This window comes from Oncorhynchus mykiss, chromosome 1, assembly GCF_057628025.1.
Source record: "Oncorhynchus mykiss isolate SJ-2025 chromosome 1, ASM5762802v1, whole genome shotgun sequence".
NCBI lineage: Eukaryota > Metazoa > Chordata > Actinopteri > Salmoniformes > Salmonidae > Oncorhynchus > Oncorhynchus mykiss.
The window spans coordinates 28873814-28890808 of NC_143022.1; the positions used below are offsets into that span (position 1 = coordinate 28873814).

Sequence of the window (16995 nt, forward strand, 5' to 3'; positions counted from 1 at the left end):
GGGTGTGAACTGTGTTTCTATTCAAGCGTTGATCGACATGGTAATGGCTCTATAGTATTGGAGAAAAGTTGAAAAAAAATGGACCCTCCATTACATCGAGACGTGTCATGTCGTAACGTACAGCACGCATAAAGCAACTATTTCTGTCTTACAATCTCCACCAGGTGTAGCACTTCTCTCATCGTTTAAAAACAAGAACTGGACAGTGACAGGGTAAGGGGGATACCTAGTCATTTTTTGCGTCATCATTGCATGCGGTCATCATTCTCAAAGCCGCTGCTTACTTCTAAGATCACTTTAGCACCGCCCTAAAATCCCGATTCAAATTTGACACAAAGCTTCAAATAGGTATGTAGTAATGACACATTATATAAAAACACTTTAGTGTTTTACTTACAGTTTAGAGGCGAGAAAGTTGGACAGATCGAGTGGAAAAAAAGCTAATTTCCCACTCAACATCACTCCTTCTCAGCATCAAGCATTAGTTTCGCTTCCCCACCCGCCATTTTTAAAAAGACCCGACGGGACTCATTGCCTGCTTGAATTATGCAGAAACGGGCAGCGTTTAGGACATGTAATTGATTATGTTGGAAAGGGGAGAAATTGTGCTTTGCGATGGTATTGACATTACAGTTGATCTGGAAGTATTACGTTTTGGGTGCGCTAAAATAAGGGAAATTGTACGGACCAAGGCGATGTACGAGTTTACGTTACCAATTAATTGTGTATTACACAAAATGTAACCTGATTGTTCGGTTGAGCGTCGTATGTAATCTTTCGAAACGTACATTTTGTAAATAACATGATAATTGTGTTGTCGAGATGGACTGGTCAGTGTTTTCTGCCATAGCATGTGAATTGTCATTTTTCTGTTTGGAGCCTTTTGCTCTGTTGTCCACAATGTCGGCGTAAATAACTGACATTGCTAGTACATAGGTTTTCACCTAGTTGTGACTTTTCTGCGAACTACTTGCATCAAGATGCATGCAGCCACGCAATGACAGCTGAATCGAAACCAGCGCGCGCATGCTCCCTTGGCACGATGAGCAACTAGGCTGGCTAACTAACTAGCGTGGAAAGCCTAGAATAATTGATTTTGATGACTGCCCACAACGACATCGGGGGTCTGTGTATTAGACTCCCGATATTGTGTCCCAAAGCTAACAACACTAATACGAATTACACATTTAAGAATCAGTTCGTTTACAGGAACAAAGCAAGCTAGCACTTTAGCAAGTTAACTATAGCTAAGCTAGTGGCATGCAACGGCAGGTTCATAACTAGTTGTAACGCGTATTAGCTGGGTAACTTACATGAATCCTAGATAGCAAATGATCCTTTCCCTTGTTCCACAAATAGTAGTTATGACAGTTGTTTTCACTCTTTTGCGCTTATCTCATTTGTTTTCCAGTCGGACATACATTTTACCCCGGCACTTCTGAGGTCTAGTCTGATTGGATGAGGCCTCGTTTTATTCTTCTTCGATGAGGTTTAATAGCGGTTGGCATCCAATAAATGTTGTAATACCGCCACCTACTAGACTGGAGTATAAACCCCTTATACTTTGCTTGAAATAAATACATGACAAATAAACAAATACCCTACGATCTAACAGTAAACTCACTAAAAAATATATTAAAAAAATACCCATCCCACTATTAATCTATTTAGTCCTAGTTCAGGCCAACACCCTGCAACTCTTCAGTATTTTGTTTGTTTTAGTACTATTTTTTACATTATTGGCTCAGGAATTGTTTTGTGTCATTAAATACAGCCAGGAAGATAACCGAACAGAACTTCCAGCATTACGACTAGGATTACGACTTCCCTGGAGTGGATCCTTTGTTTGCTCTCCCCAGAACAATTTAACTTATTCCAGAGGCTGACCCAAAACAACACCGGCGGAGAAGAGGGACTCGAGTCGTTCTTCTGGTCCGACTTAGGAAGCGTGCACACCACCCACCGCTCCCGAGTATTTTACTCACTAATGTCCAATCTCTGGATAATAAAATTGATGAGCTCAAGGTGAGAGTTGCTTTTCAGAGAGACACCAGGGTTTGTAACATACTCTCCTTCACGGAAACATGGCTCTCTCGAGAGACACTGTCTGACTCTGTAAAGCCAGTTGGGTCCTCAGTACATTGCGCCAACAGGAACAAATATGTCTCTGGGAAGAAGAAGGGTGGAGGTATATATTTTATGATTAACGACTTATGGTGTAACTGTAATAACATACAGAAACTTAAGTCTCCTCCCAGCGGATACCATGAATGCCCTCAAAGAATTTCACTGTACTTTATGCAAACTGGAAACCACATATCCTGAGGCTGCATTTATTGTAGCTGGGGATTTTAACAAAGCAAATTTGAGGAAAAGGCTCCCGGAATTCTATCAACATATGATTATTGTACTCACGCTGCTAGAACCCTCAACCATTGCTATACTACCTTCCAGAATGCATATACGGCCCTCTATTCAGCAAATCGGACCACGATTCCATCCTGCTCCTCCCCTCCTATAGGCAGACACTCAAACAGGAAGCACCCGTGGTAAGGACTATTTCAATACTGGTCTGACCAATCGGAAACCATGCTTCAAGAATGTTTTGATCACGTGGACTGGGATATGTTCAGAGTAGCTTCAGAAAATAATATTGACACATATACCGATACGGTGAATGAGTTTATCAGGAAGTGCATAGGAGATGTTGTACCCACTGTGACTATTAAAACCTACTCCAACCAGAAACCGTGGATAGATGGGAGCATTCGCGCAAAACTGAAAGCGCGAACCACCACATTTAAGCAGGGCAAGAAGACTGGGGCAGCAGGTAGCCTAGTGGTTAGCGCGTTGGGCCAGCAACCAAAAGGTTGGTAAATCGAATCCCCGAACTGACAAGGTCAAGATCTGTCGTTCTGCCCCTGAACAAGGCAGTTAACCCACTGTTCCTAGGCTGTCATTGTAAGTAAGAATTTGTTCTTAACTGACTTGCCTAGTTAAATAAAGTTTAGAAAATAAATATAAAATATGGAAGAATACAAACAGTATAGTTATTCCCTCCGCAAAGCAATCAAGCAGGCTAAACATCGGTATAGGGACAAAGTTGAGTCTCAGTTCAATGGCTCAGACACATGACGTATGTGGCAGGGTCTACAAACAATAACAGATTATAAAAGGAAAACCAGCCATGTTGGGGACACCGTCTTGCTCACGGACAGGCTGAACACCTTCTTCGCTCGCTTTGAGGAAAATAGAGTGCCACCGACGTGGCCCGCTATCAAGGACTTCTCCGTGACCGACGTAAGACATTTAAGTGTGTTAACCCTCGCAAGGCTGCCAGCCCTGATGGCCATCTTGAAGCTTGTGGGGACAACAGACTGGGATAGGGAGAGATTGAATATATCTGTGAACACACCAGCCAGCTGGTCTGCGCATGCTCTGAGAACGCAGCGTTCTCAGAGCATGCGCAAAACAGCTGGCTGGCAGATCAGCTGGCTGGTAGATCAGCTGGCTGGTAGACCAAAACAGCTGGCTGGCAGATCAGCTGGCTGGTAGACCAATCTCTCCCTATCCCAGTCTGTTGTCCCCACATGTTTTAAGATGGCCACCATTGTCCCTGTACCTAACAAAGCAAATGTAATTGAACTAAATGACTATTGCCCCATAGCACTCACCCCTATCATCATGAAGTGCTTTGAGAGACTAATCAAGGATCATATCACCTCCACCTTACCTGCCACTTTAGACCCACTTCAATTTGCTTACCGCCCCAATATATCCACAGACAATGCAATCGCCACCACACTGCCCTGTCCCATCTGGACAAGAGGCATACCTATGTAATAATGCTGTTTATTGACTATAGCTCAGCATTTAACACCATAGTACCCTCCAAGCTCATCATCAAGCTCAAGACCCTGGGTCTGAACCCCGCCCTGTGCAACTGGGTCCTGGACTTCCTGACGGGTCGACCCCAGGTGGTGAAGGTAGGAAACACCTCTTCGCTGATCCTCAACACTGGGGCCCCATAAGGGTGCATGCTCAGCCCCCTCCTGTACTCCCTGTTCACCCATGACTGTGTGGCCAAGCACACTTCCAACACAATCATCAAGTTTGCAGACGACACAACAGTATTACCAACAACGATGAGACAGCCTACAGGGAGGAGGTGAGGACTCTGGGAGTGTGGTGCCAGGAAAATAACCTCTCACTCAACATTAAAAAAACTAAAGAGATGATCATGGACTTCAGGAAACAGCAGAAGGAGCACCCCCTTATCCACATCGATGGGACCGCAGTGGAGAAGGTTGAAGCTTCAAGTTCCTTGGCTTACACATCACTGACAAACTGAAATGATCCACCCACACAGACCGTGTGGTGAAGAAGGCTCAACAGCGCCTCTTCAATCTCAGGAGTCTAAAGAAATTTGGCTTAACACCTTAAACCCTCACAAACTTTTACAGATGCACAATTGAGAGCATCCTGTCGGGCTGTATCACTGCCTGGTAGGGCAACTGCACCGCCCATAACCACAAAGCTCTCCAAAGGGTGGTGCGGTCTGCCCAACGCATCACTGGGGGCAAACTTCCCACCCTCCTGGACACCTACAGCATAGGTGGCCATAGGAAGGCCAAAAGGATAATCAAGGACATCAACCACCCAAGCCACTGCCTGTTCACCCCGCTATCATCCAGAAGGCGAGGTCAGTACAGGTGCATCAAAGCTGGGACCGAGGGTGTAAAAAACAGCTTCTTTCTCAAGGCCATCTGACTGCTAAACAGCCATCATTAGTACATCAGAGGCTGATTAGGAATCACTGGTCACTTTTAGAAATGGATCACTAGCCACTTAAATAATGTTCCGCATCTAGCATTACTCATCTCATATGTATAAACTGCACTTCACACTATTATACAGTATCTTAGTCACTTTTACATTGTTTACATATTGCATTACCCATTTCATATGTGTAACCGATGTGAAATGGCTAGCTAGTTAGCGGGTTGTGCGCTAATAGCGTTTCAATCGGTGACGTCACTTGCTCTGAGACCTTGAAGTAGTTGTTCCCCTTGCTCTGTAAGGGCCGCGGCTTTTGTGGAGCGATGGATAACGATGCTTCGTGGGTGTCAGTTGTGTGCGGAGGGTCCCTGGTTCGAGCCCAGGTGAGGAGAGGGACGGAAGCTATGCTGTTACATATGTATATAGTGTATTCTATCCTAAACCACTGACTATTAAACAGCCATCTCCAGCACCACAGAGGCTGCTGCCTATAGACATAGATTAGGAATCACTAGCCACTTTAAGGAAATTAAACACTAGGCACTTTAATATCTCCTATCTTGCATTACTTATCTCATGTGTAAACTGTACTCTATACTATTCTATGGTATCTTAGTCACTTTACTTGTTTGTAAATATTGCATCACCCATCTCATATGTATATACTGTACTCTATACTATGCCACTGAGTCTTAGTCCAATGCCGCTCTGACATGTACATTGCTGTGAAAAAGTATTTGCCCCTTCCTGATTTCGTATTTTTTTGCACGTCACACTTAAAATGTTTCAGAGCAAACATTTTAATATTACACAAGTAAACACAAAATGCAGTTAAGTGATCATTTTATTTATTAAGGGAAAAAAAGCTATCCGAACCTTCATGGCCCTATGTGACAAAGTAATTTCCCCCCCTTGTTAAATCATGAATTTACTGTGGTTAATCAAATTTTTTGGAAAGCTGAGTTCAATTTCACTAGCCACACCCAGGCCTGATTACTGCCAGACCTGTTGAATCAAGAAATCACTTAAATAGAACCTGTCTGACGAAGTGAAGTAGGCCAAAATATCTCAAAAAGAAAGACATGCTGCAATCCAAAGAAATTCTGGAACAGATTAAACAAATTGACATCTATCAGTCTGGAAAGGGTTACAAAGCCATTTCTAAAGCGTTGGGACTCCAGCGAACCACGGTGAGAGCCATTATCCACAAATGGAGAAAATTTGGAACAGTGGTGAACCTACCCAGGAGTTGCCGGCCTACCAAAATTACCCCAAGAGCGCAGCGACGACTCATCCAAGAGGTCACAAAAGAACCCACAACATCTAAAGAACAGCAGGCCTCACTTGCCTCAGTTATGGTCAGTGTTCATGACTCAACCATAAGAGACTGGGCAAAAATGGCATCCATGGCAGAGTTCCAAGGCGAAAATCACTGCTGACCAAAAAGAAAAGGCTCGTCTCACTTTTGGCAAAAAAACATCTTGATGATCTCCAAGACTTTTGGGAAAATATGTGGACTGACGAGACAAAAGCTGAACTCTTTGGAAGGTGTGTGTCCTGTTACATCTGGTGTAAAAGTAACACAGCATTGCAGAAAAAGATCATACCAACAGTCAAATATGGTGGTGGTAGTGTGATTGTCTGGGGCTGCTTTGCTGCTTCAGGACCTGGACGACGTGTGATTGATGGAACCATGAATTAAAACAATTCTGCAAAGAAGAGTGGGCTAAAATTCCTCTACAGCGATGTGAAAGACTCATTGCCAGTAATCGCAAATACTTGATTGCAGTTGTTGCTGTTGAGGGTGGCACAATCAGTTTAGGTTTAGGGGACAATTTTTCACATAGGGCCATGAAGGTTCAGAGCTTTTTTCCCTTAATAAATTCACTTACTGCATTGTGTTTACTTGGGTTCTCTGTGTAATATTTAAATGTTTGATCTGAAACATGACAAGGTGACAAGTTCAAAAAAATAAGAAATCAGGAAGGGGGCAAGTACTTTTTCACTGCATGTATATATGTATAGGGGCGGCAGGAAGCCTAGTGGTTAGAGAGTTGGGCCAGTAACCAAACGATTGCTAGATCGAACGATCGAAAGCTGACGAGGTAAAACTGTCGTTCTGCCCCAGAACAAGACAGTTAACCCACTGTTCCTAGGCCGTCATTGTAAATAAGAATTTTTTTCACTGACTTGCGTAGTTAAAGGTTAAATAAAATAAGTCTTAATCCATTCCTTCGATGTACGTGTATTTTGGGTATATGTTGTGAAACTGTTAGATCTTACTTAGATCTTACAAGATCTTAGATCTTACACTGTCGGAGCTTGAAGCACAAGCATTGTTACACCCGCAATAACATCTGCTAAACACATATGTGACCAATAAAATTTGAAATGGTGGGACCCTACCACTCAACACATCCTGTAATTCTGACGTCAAGAGCTTGCACACCAAAATACCTCTGCAGCTGCCAACACAACCTCAATTTTCTGCGCCTTAATGTTCCATCCCTGCAATACAATTGATAACCATTGCTAAAAATCTAATCTTACTGAAACATCACTTGTCCTATCGCTCTGTACTGGTATAGATCTACTACACGCCAGCCTCTCAGGATCCCTCCCCCTTGACCCATTTTCCTCAGCATGACAACTTCTGCACTATAACCCTGGAAACCTTAACCTGCCTCTCACCGGACATTTCGGATCCCCATTTCCCCACCCCTACAATTAACACATACCACTACTTTCCCCAATGCTACACTTTTGTCGCATGCCCATAAGCTTGACACCTGTAACGTAATGGGCACAAAAGTTCGTACAGGATAACATTCTATCACTTTGTCGGGCAAGGGCTCAATATCAAAACGCAAAAGAACAGAACTCGTTTCACCACTCACTCCGTCGCACCAAACACCGGGAATCCCCTTCAGTTGGTTAACTTTCACGGCTACTCCAGTAATCACTCCTTTCAATGGCGCACCTTTCTTGAAACAATTCATATCTTGTCCCCATTTGGAGCGCCTGCCCCTTCTGACCAGCAGAAACAATCTGAAGACCACTTCTGGTTACCCACACCGAATCCACAGCACCAAACGCTTTACACCCACACTGAAACCACAAATAGATCAGCCAAAGGGCAAGGGTCCACTTATTCATCCTGACCTGAAAACATCACCTCCAATTCACACTTTAACAAACCCTCCATTTGACTCATGCTCACCCCCTTCCAACCTACCTCACCCTCCGTATTTTAGGTATACATCTCCTTAGACGCCACTTGACATACTTGACATACATCTTGTTCTTGCAGTCAAGGATGCCATTTACCTGGCGGTCACAGTCAGCACGAACCCATCAGTGCATCCCACTTGGAATAGCGCTGTGGCATCTTTAGATTCTTTAGCAATAGCTTCCACAACGCTTGTGTGTTAAAGAGTTCTGGTTCCACCAAGGACTATAACACTCATGTATTTTGTAGTTGTCAGCTCTCACGCCATCTGCTGTGCTGGCTGGTTAAGGTGATCAATCGTGTGCCTCAACTTACCCATTTTAGTAAAATGAAAAGCTGGTTTCCTAGGAGTGCGCAATTGCTCTTTTTGGAGCACAGACAACATGATTGACCTCTTATGTCCCAAAGCCCAACAACTCCAGTAACCCAAGTTAGTCAAAGAAACTTGAATAAGTTACATGCAATTTATTTCCTTACATTTGACAAGGTACAAAAGCTATGCTCAAGATGGTACAACTTCATAGTCATAGGGAATGGACTGCATTGTGATGTCATACACAGGCCTCACTGACAACAGCTGGTATCACAAGTCTTGCCCTTGCACACGCAGCCTGAGGCACACTTGCTGCAGCCGGAGGGACAGCAGTCGCAGCAACCTGATGGGCCGAAAAATAATCGATTAGTGATGACCAAAGACTATTTCGTTGCCACCTAATGAGGCAATTGAGGTTAATTAGGCTAACCATGGGGCTTTAAAGTGCCACCAGCGATAAGAAAAAGACTATTGGCCTAATAACACTAGTTGGATTTAGAATATAACCACTTACTTGCTTTCTTACAACTGGTGCATGCGCAGTTGGAGCACTTGCAGGATCCACCGCAGTTGCAAGATCCAGCTATAAATAAACAGTTGAGTTAGGTAATTGGTAATTAGCCTGTTAAGATTTTAGAAATACGCTTAAGGCGTATCCATAGCCTATAGTCTTGATAAATTGATCGATATACATAACTTACTTTTGGAGCATTCACAAGGATCCATTTTCCAGTTTTTGAGCTACCTTCTTTATCCGAATGGATCGTAGTAGTTTGTCTGGGTGTCAGTGGTGTGTTGTCAGCGTTTAATTTCTAACTAGCGAGACTTCGAATTTATATCGTCCGGGGCAGACAGGTGCCGTGTGCAGAACAGAGTCGCGCGTTCACGCAGACAGCTCATTAATAGGCTTGCTTGCACACGGTTTATTATCTAGAGCGAAAACATGCCCATCAAGGGAATAGTAGCCTATTGTTTAAATAGCCTACATAGCCTAATTACCATGTTGACAATTGATTCATTCAAATATGGCTACCCATTATGTTAATATGCAAACATGTATTAGTATTTTTATTTATTTATGAATGCCTTCAAATAACCCACTGGGTCTGGACTTTTGTTAACGTTTAGTTACCAGATATTGTTATTTTACAGACACACTAAATGTCTTGTTCAAATTCATGATGATTTAAAGTGTTATAGCCTATAGACATATCTAATCTAGGACTAGTAGGCTATAGATTAGAATGAGAGAAATGTATGTAATTCTAGATGTAAACTTGTCGGGAATCATTTGAATGTGTAGTGTTTATGACAAATAGATTTAAACGACGATTTAGGCTATAAATCACTACATTGTTGATTGGTTTTCGACTGGACAGTCATCGTTATTGTGCGCAGTGCACACGGTACACAACTGTTGGGCAATTGTTCTTTTGTCACTTTTCCGGGGGAATTTGCTGTCACTGGTGCTGTGTTGAGAGCTTCCATGTCCATGCTCCCCTTATTTGCACACGGGCAGCACTCGTGAGCAACATTCGAATGAGAATGAATCACTTTGCGCTCGTCGACTGAGTGTTAGTATTTTTGCGCTCGTCGACAGAGTGTTAGTATTTTTCCAGAATCTCCTGCTTGAGTAATTGAGCTGTGTCATACCACAAACATTGTGCAATGTTATACAAATAGTCACTGACAGTACCAGCTACAATTAATTACAAACGACCGTAATGAAAACAGTGATGCTACCAGAACTGTCATTGGCCTACAACAAGGATAGTCTATCATAAAAAAAATAATATTTCATCATATAAAATGAAGATATATTAACTTTTGTAAAAGTTAAGCATGTACTTTACCATAATATGAATCATAGTCAATACAGAAACATATAGTATAATGGAATATAATACATGTTTTCCCGGTGAGGAACTTATTTTTTGGAGTAAAAATAATTTAAACGTTTTTTTACTTATTATTGAAGAATTGAATGAAGCCTGTTTATTCAACGATTACTTCACAGCACTTTGTACTGTGTAGTGTTGTGCTCGCGATAAAGTGAGGGAGTTATTTTATGCTGGCCAAGGTTGAACCGGGCAAAAACCCACACGTCATCAGGCGAAAGCGGGGAGGGAGGAGCGCCCTTCTCAAATCGAACAGTAATCTGCTCCTTGCTCTGTCATTTTGTCAACAAGGCATCATGGTGAATCGTTCAGAAGCCTACAACATCGTTTTTCCATGAAATACATGTTTGAATTTTCTAACTCGTTTTAATTGGGAATAAAGCTCAAAAGCAATCACTTTTGCATGTGAAACAGAATCCTACTCATTACTCCACGTGCTCCTAAAGCACTTTGTTTTGAGCTGATTTCGCGTTCACATCACTGCGTTCACATCCTAATCGGAATTAGGAAACGCGGAAAATTCCGATTATCAGATTCGTTGAACGCGGCACGGTTTCAAAACGAACGCAATCAACTTTCATCCGGTGCAGAACACGCATACACGGACTCCCCGGGTGAGATTCATCGAACCCCCTCAGTGTTTATGCGGGGCACCTGGTTCATGTGCGGGATGCAGCCCGGTTGCTACCAACTTTCAGGCGGTGCAAAACACGCTTACACGAGCGCCCGGGCGAGATTAATCGAACCCCCTCAGTAACTTCAGAAGATTTGAGTGACAAGTTACGTCATTTGCAAGAGGGAAAGCATCTTGTTGCCTTGTATTCGGACGTTAGCATAGCATGCTTGTAGCTAGCTAACCCATAAACATTGACAGTTAAAGACAACTAAACATCGAGGACTTCGGTAAGATATCATCTCACGTCATCACATGTTCCATTCATATGCGTAAAATACAATGCTTTTTATGTTGTTGAAAAATATAGTGTCTTGTTGCAGCTGGAAATGGTGGCTAGCATGCTAGCTAGTTAGCTAACGTTAACGTAGATAGCTGTGATGAGGTACAATCAATCTGACTGTTTTGTGAAAGTCGTGGATGTCTTCATGATTGGGAAAGTGAATTACTGAAATGTTGCACTCGTGTACTAACATTATTTTAATATGTCATAGCTATGCTATCTTTGTAGTTATCTGTTTATCTAATGTTGGCAATTTTTGAAGATAATGAGGAGCCAATGAACATAGCTAACTAGAGAGCAAACTACAGGGATTAGGTAGATGAAAAGCTTCGACAAGCTGCCCAGTGTTGCTAGGTAACGGGACACCCAGCGGGCGACGAGTAAGCTGTTTATAACATTAGGGTAGTTTGCAAGTGTCTGCTAGATTGAAAGAGGGATACAACATCCTTGTTTCTCCAGCAGTAATGATTCGATTTCATACTCCTCTCAAAACAAGCAACCAGCAGAACACATACACACACACACCATATGTACCATGATTGGTTATTATTGTTGTAGGATTGTGCCACCATGTTGGTGCCTATATTCACCCTCAAGCTGAACCATAAAATCAACCCTCGCATGGTTACAATGGGCAAGTTTGATGGGATCCACCCATGCCTCACTGCAGCCACACAAGCAGGGAAGGTATGGCCTCACTCAGTTCTCTTTCATAGTTTCTCCATTTACATGTATGCATGAAGTATGCATTGAAGTATAGCACTCCAGTGAAGTTATTCAATCTTCTCTCTTCCATCAGGTGTTCATCCATAACCCTCATACACGTGGCCAGCGGCAGGCAGCCCACCGTCTGAGTCAGAGTGCCCAGGATTCGGACATCTCTCTGCTCAATATCAACCAGGCTGTGAGCTGCCTGACAGCTGGCACACTAGGACCCAACACCACTGGAGACACGCTCCTCGTGGGCACCCAGACAAACCTGCTGGCTTATGACGTACACGACAATGCTGACATCTTCTACAGAGAGGTGAACCAAGGACAAAACAAAGGACTGGGCACAATGTTATAACATATCAATACAGCCTCATGATTATGTTGTAGCAGCAGTATTACATAAGCCATCTGCCTGCTGAATCATTAACTGAATACAAAGTTGCAAATGAAGATGTAATGTCCTTTTTCACATCATATTCTCTGTAGGTGACAGATGGGGCCAATGCCATTGTTTTAGGGAAATTGGGGAACATTGAGTCCCCCCTCGCCATCATCGGAGGAAACTGCGCTTTGCAAGGATTTGACTATGAGGGGAATGACCAGTTCTGGACGGTATGGCTTGCGTTCCTCTTACTCTCTTGATTATGTGAACTGTTGTGCAAAAAATGAAATTGAAATAAAAATACTTTTATGCAATAGAAAAGTGATAACTGTTGATGTCTGTTTCTATGGGTTCATTTTCAGGTCACGGGGGATAATGTGCGATCATTGGTGCTCTGTGATTTTACTGGTGATGGAAAAAATGAGGTGTTGCATTTAATTTTTTATCCAAAGATGAAAGCAAATACTTTGCAATATAAAACTCAACAATTTCAGATGTTGTGTTATTAAATAGATAGGCATATACTAGATCCTAAAATGGGTAATATACTGTGGGTTTTTTTGTCTGGTGTTTACAGCTTCTTGTCGGATCAGAGGACTTTGACATTAGGGTATTCAAAGAAGACGAACTTGTGTCTGAGATTGCTGAAAATGAGGTATTGTTCATCTTACATGAGGCCATGTTGTTTCTAATGCTATTTGATTATGTTTTATGATCTTGATGTTTATAGTACATTGTGTGTCAGCAAAGAGACAATGTGTGCTGATTGCTCTCTCTTTGTGTCATTCAGACGGTTACCTCCCTCTGTCATATGCATGGCAGCAGGTTTGGTTATGCTCTGGCCAACGGCACTGTGGGTGTATATGACCGCACTGCCCGCTATTGGAGAATCAAGGTACTGCAAGTTTTTAATTGGCTGAATATTAGGTAGTTTTCTGTCTGAATGCATCCCTGTCACTTTACACAAAGCATATTAAACTTGCACCAGCTTTATGTTTAAAGATGTGCCAGTAAAGGTTACCCCTTCTCCCTGCAGTCTAAGAACCATGCAATGAGCATCCATGCATTTGACCTTAACGCTGACGGTGTTGTAGAACTCATCACAGGCTGGTCCAATGGAAAGGTAAACCACCTTGATGTGTCAGTCGATAATACATTTAGCACCTATTTGTTAAAATGAGTACAGCACAAATCAAGGAGAGTCTTCCAAAGTTCTCTAATCCTTCACTTTGTCACATTGTCTGGAACTGGTTGGCACTTGGCACCAGCCTTTCCTCCAAGTGTAAGGAATGTTGTAAGTCCCCTTGACTTCACCATCATTTACAGATTGATGCACGGAGCGATCGAACAGGTGAAGTCATCTTCAAAGACAACTTCTCGTCCTCTGTGGCTGGAGTGGTGGAAGGGGACTATCGCATGGATGGACAGATACAGCTAATCTGTACCTCTGTGGAGGGAGAAGGTAAAGACATGTGGAACACCATGGCTATTGAATATTGTTTATTTGTGTGTATGTTTTCAGTAAGTGACATCCAATATGTTGTGTACTGGTTGTCAGTGCGTGGCTACCTGCCTGCCAGTAAGGAGATGAAGGGGAATCTGATGGACTCCAGTGTGGAGCAGGATCTGATCCGAGAGCTGAGTCAGCGCAGGCAGAACCTGCTACTGGAACTACGCAACTATGAGGAGAATGCCAAGGTTTCTAAGAACACACACTGACAAACACTTTCACAGAAAGAACTATGAGGATAAAGCTACAACCAAACACACTTTTACATTCATTGATGTGCTGAAACTCTCTGAAGTTAATATTATAAGAATATAATGCTAAAGCCCACACGTACAAGCATACACCCACACCCCAGACCAACATTCAAAGACAAACTTTCTCAGTACTGTGAGGAGAACACTACTATCCTCCCACCTCTTAACTCTGTACAGACTACACACCCATGGTGATTGTGTCATAGTGTAAAATACCTCTGTGTGACTTTGTCTCTGTAGCAGGCTGTCCCAGGAGCTTCAGAACGGGACACCCAGATGGGGGTGATACCAGCCAATACCCAGCTCCAGACTGTCCTCTCTGTCAGAGCTGCCACGGAGTCCCAGAGGTCACACATAGAGCTCAGCATCTTCACGCCCAATGGTAAACACCATCACCCCACACAGATACCCTCCTTACCATCTTCACGGACCACTAACACACTCATGCCCTAGATTTACATTGTCATCAATTCCCAGTAAGCAGCTCACTTACACAGAGCTAAAACCACACAGAAACTCACCAAGCTGACCAAACCTCAGCCTGTCCCACATTGAAACCAATGACTCTCACCATCCTATAATTCCAGAATGCGCAGCCTCGTGTATTTATTACTGCACTGTTGGAGCTAGGAACACAAGCATTTCGCCACACCTGCAATAACATCTGCTAAATATGTGTATGCGACCAGTAACGTGATGTTATTTGATTTTGATTTGATGTGACTTACTGTGGTAAGTGGACTGGGTACTGACCTCTTGGCATTCCTTCTACAGAGACCATAATTCGAGCCGTGCTGATTTTCGCAGAGGGAATTTTTGAGGGTGAAAGTCATGTGGTACATCCCAGTGCCCAGAATCTATGTGGTTCTATCTGTGTTCCCATCATTCCCCCCAAAGATATCCCTGTGGATCTACACATCAAAGCTTTTGTTGGCGGCAAGAGCAGGTACACATATTTCAATGATGAAAGAGACATAGATGTGTTCTCTGCATAGATGTGTTAATGTATTGATTTGCCAATGAAATTCACTCTTATTAGACAAACGTTGTAGTTTCAGTGGAACTTTAGCTCTGTCCAATAAAAAACAACAACATTATTTTGTAATTTGATTGTGCTTCTTCTGTTTCCTGCAGCAGTCAGTTCCATGTCTTTGAGATCACACGTCAGCTGCCTCGCTTCTCCATGTATGATCTTAATGTTGAGCCTGAGGCCCCCCAACCTACTGGGAAAGTTACCTTCACCATCAACGACAGGCCACAGAGAGTGAGCACAAACTCTATCGCTTTCTCTCACTTACTCTTACACACACACACACACACTTTCATGTGCTGTCACCTGTGGCGACTTCCGAGCCCTTCTGGCGTTCTGCTCCATAGTAATGTTACTGTCACTATCAAATGGCTGTATTCTCTGTCTTTAGGTGGTCATGTGGCTGAACCAGAACTTCCTTCTACTAGAGGGCATTGATACCCCAGACGTGACGTTCACCTCTCTACGTGGCGGAGGACTACTCACCATCAGCATGCTAAGCACTAGTGGAGAGGTATGTCTACATGTCCTAACACGTATCGCTGTGCACAGGATATCTCTAGTATTTCAAAATGGACCCTTCACCTGCCCTTTTCTTTACAATCAGATCACACTAAACACAGATGACATAGACCTGGCAGGGGATCTAGTCCAATCACTGGCCTCCTTCCTGGCCATAGAGGACCTACAGGCAGAGGCAGACTTCCCCACATACTTTGGGGAGCTGCGAACGACCCTAACTGAGGTAAACTCCCCACCTCAGCCTCCACACCAATAGTATTTATCTCATTACCAACCATTTATCTCATTATTGTGTGTGGTAGGCCTAACATATTTTTGTAATCAATTGTTTTAACAGGTAGATGACTATCACTCTGTCCACCAAAAGCTGACGGCGGCCATAGCAGATCATTCTAATCACATCCGTAACATGCTGGTGCAGGCAGAGGACGCACGGCTCATGGGTGACATGTGAGTGACAACACACCAACCACCACCTCCATGATTTTTCTGTAGGATTCCTTTGCATGGCTCGATAAGGTGATAATGACCTGTTTTACTTTTTAATCCCTTCATCTTTCTTTGTGCCTGACAGAAGGAACATGAAGAAGCGCTACATTGAGCTCTATGACCTGAACAGAGACCTGATCAATGAGTACAAGATCCGATCCAACAATCACAATGCTCTCCTCGCTTGCCTTAAGTCTGTCAACCAGGCCATTCAGAGGGCAGGGAGACTGAGAGGTGAGTAGGGGTTGACAGAGATTAGTGAAGCATCAGGTTTGAAGAGAATTTAATGTGTGTTTTAAAGGTTTCAGATCTCTGCTAACCTCTCTTCCTCTTTGTTTCTCTCAGTGGGAAAGCCAAAGAATCAGGTTATCACAGCCTGCCGAGACGCTATCAAAAACAACAATGTCAACGTCCTGTTCAAGATCATGAAAGCAGGCACAGCCTCTTCCTGAGGGCACCGCACTCTGGTTGCCTGAAATCCTGAAGGGATTGGAATCCCTGAGAGGCCAGTCTGGCTCTGGGAGCAATGGGGGGAGGCTTTACACGAGAGAAGAAAGACTAGTTCTCTAGTGGCTTGGCCAGAAGAAGAAACAGGCCTCACCTGGACCCCCAGGTGCCATTGGGCAGCAGTGATGTTTTAGAGGAGTCAGTGATTGGGAGTAACTGTCAACTTGTATATGTTGTTTTGTAGCCAAGAACTATACTCCTTGAATGTTAAATGGGACCAGCAGAGTGAGATACACGTTTACTTTTTGTAGATTGTAAATAGACAGGGAACTGTATTATGTGTGTGCAGAAAGAAATGTAACTAAATTAAATTACTGTCTTCTAATGTAATTTTTCTTTGTAGTATTTGTATTCAAGTCTTGTCGGTTAAATAAATGTCTGTCTCACCATGCAAAGTGAGTCCTGCTCCTAA

General features: G+C 43.2%; 3 protein-coding genes across 5 annotated transcripts in view; 1 reads left to right on the forward strand and 2 right to left on the reverse strand.

Annotated features, from left to right (window-relative positions):
- Positions 1–7900, reverse strand: part of LOC110520211 (nuclear pore complex protein Nup93) — a 43952-nt gene extending 36052 nt beyond the window's left edge. The window contains exon 1 of one of the 2 annotated variants that reach the window (XM_090219931.1): positions 7677–7900. In XM_090219931.1, the coding sequence (XP_090076057.1) occupies position 7677 (1 nt within the window). In that variant the 5' untranslated portion in view covers positions 7678–7900. Of the gene's footprint in view, positions 1–1313; positions 1532–7676 lie in introns of those variants that run through there. The other variant, XM_021597382.3, reaches the window with a different exon arrangement.
- A 558-nt stretch (positions 7901–8458) lies between these two features.
- On the reverse strand, positions 8459–9161 carry LOC100136731 (metallothionein 2). Its single transcript, XM_021597409.3, has 3 exons — positions 9023–9161; positions 8836–8904; positions 8459–8664 (listed from the first exon to the last, which is right to left on the reverse strand). The coding sequence occupies exons 1-3, from the start codon at positions 9045–9047 to the stop codon at positions 8573–8575; spliced, it is 186 nt and encodes a 61-aa protein (XP_021453084.1). The 5' UTR covers positions 9048–9161; the 3' UTR covers positions 8459–8572.
- A 1264-nt stretch (positions 9162–10425) lies between these two features.
- LOC110520245 (BBSome complex member BBS2) lies at positions 10426–16913 on the forward strand. Of its 2 annotated transcripts, none has more exons than XM_021597421.3 (18): positions 10426–11122; positions 11734–11862; positions 11975–12202; positions 12376–12501; positions 12634–12696; positions 12849–12926; positions 13062–13166; positions 13308–13394; positions 13598–13733; positions 13830–13969; positions 14276–14417; positions 14810–14981; positions 15170–15299; positions 15457–15579; positions 15673–15810; positions 15925–16037; positions 16162–16310; positions 16422–16913. In XM_021597421.3, the coding sequence occupies exons 2-18, from the start codon at positions 11746–11748 to the stop codon at positions 16526–16528; spliced, it is 2154 nt and encodes a 717-aa protein (XP_021453096.2). In that variant the 5' UTR covers positions 10426–11122; positions 11734–11745; the 3' UTR covers positions 16529–16913. The 2 variants fall into 2 exon arrangements, with proteins under 2 accessions (XP_021453096.2, XP_021453105.2); XM_021597430.3 differs by having other exon boundaries at positions 10432–11122; positions 15173–15299.
- The last annotated feature ends 82 nt before the right edge of the window (positions 16914–16995 follow it).

Bases quoted from the DNA above. Each gene is read 5' to 3' on its own strand.
- LOC110520245 (XM_021597421.3), top strand. From the start codon at position 11,746: ATGTTGGTGCCTATATTCACCCTCAAGCTGAACCATAAAATCAACCCT. The intron at 13,734-13,829 runs GTAAAGACATGT...ACTGGTTGTCAG, and splicing joins TACCTCTGTGGAGGGAGAAG to TGCGTGGCTACCTGCCTGCC. The intron at 13,970-14,275 runs GTTTCTAAGAAC...TTGTCTCTGTAG, and splicing joins ACTATGAGGAGAATGCCAAG to CAGGCTGTCCCAGGAGCTTC.
- LOC100136731 (XM_021597409.3), bottom strand. From the start codon at position 9,047: ATGGATCCTTGTGAATGCTCCAAAA. The intron at 8,905-9,022 runs GTAAGTTATGTA...GTTTATTTATAG, and splicing joins TCCTTGTGAATGCTCCAAAA to CTGGATCTTGCAACTGCGGT. The intron at 8,665-8,835 runs GTAAGTGGTTAT...TCGGCCCATCAG, and splicing joins CACCAGTTGTAAGAAAGCAA to GTTGCTGCGACTGCTGTCCC.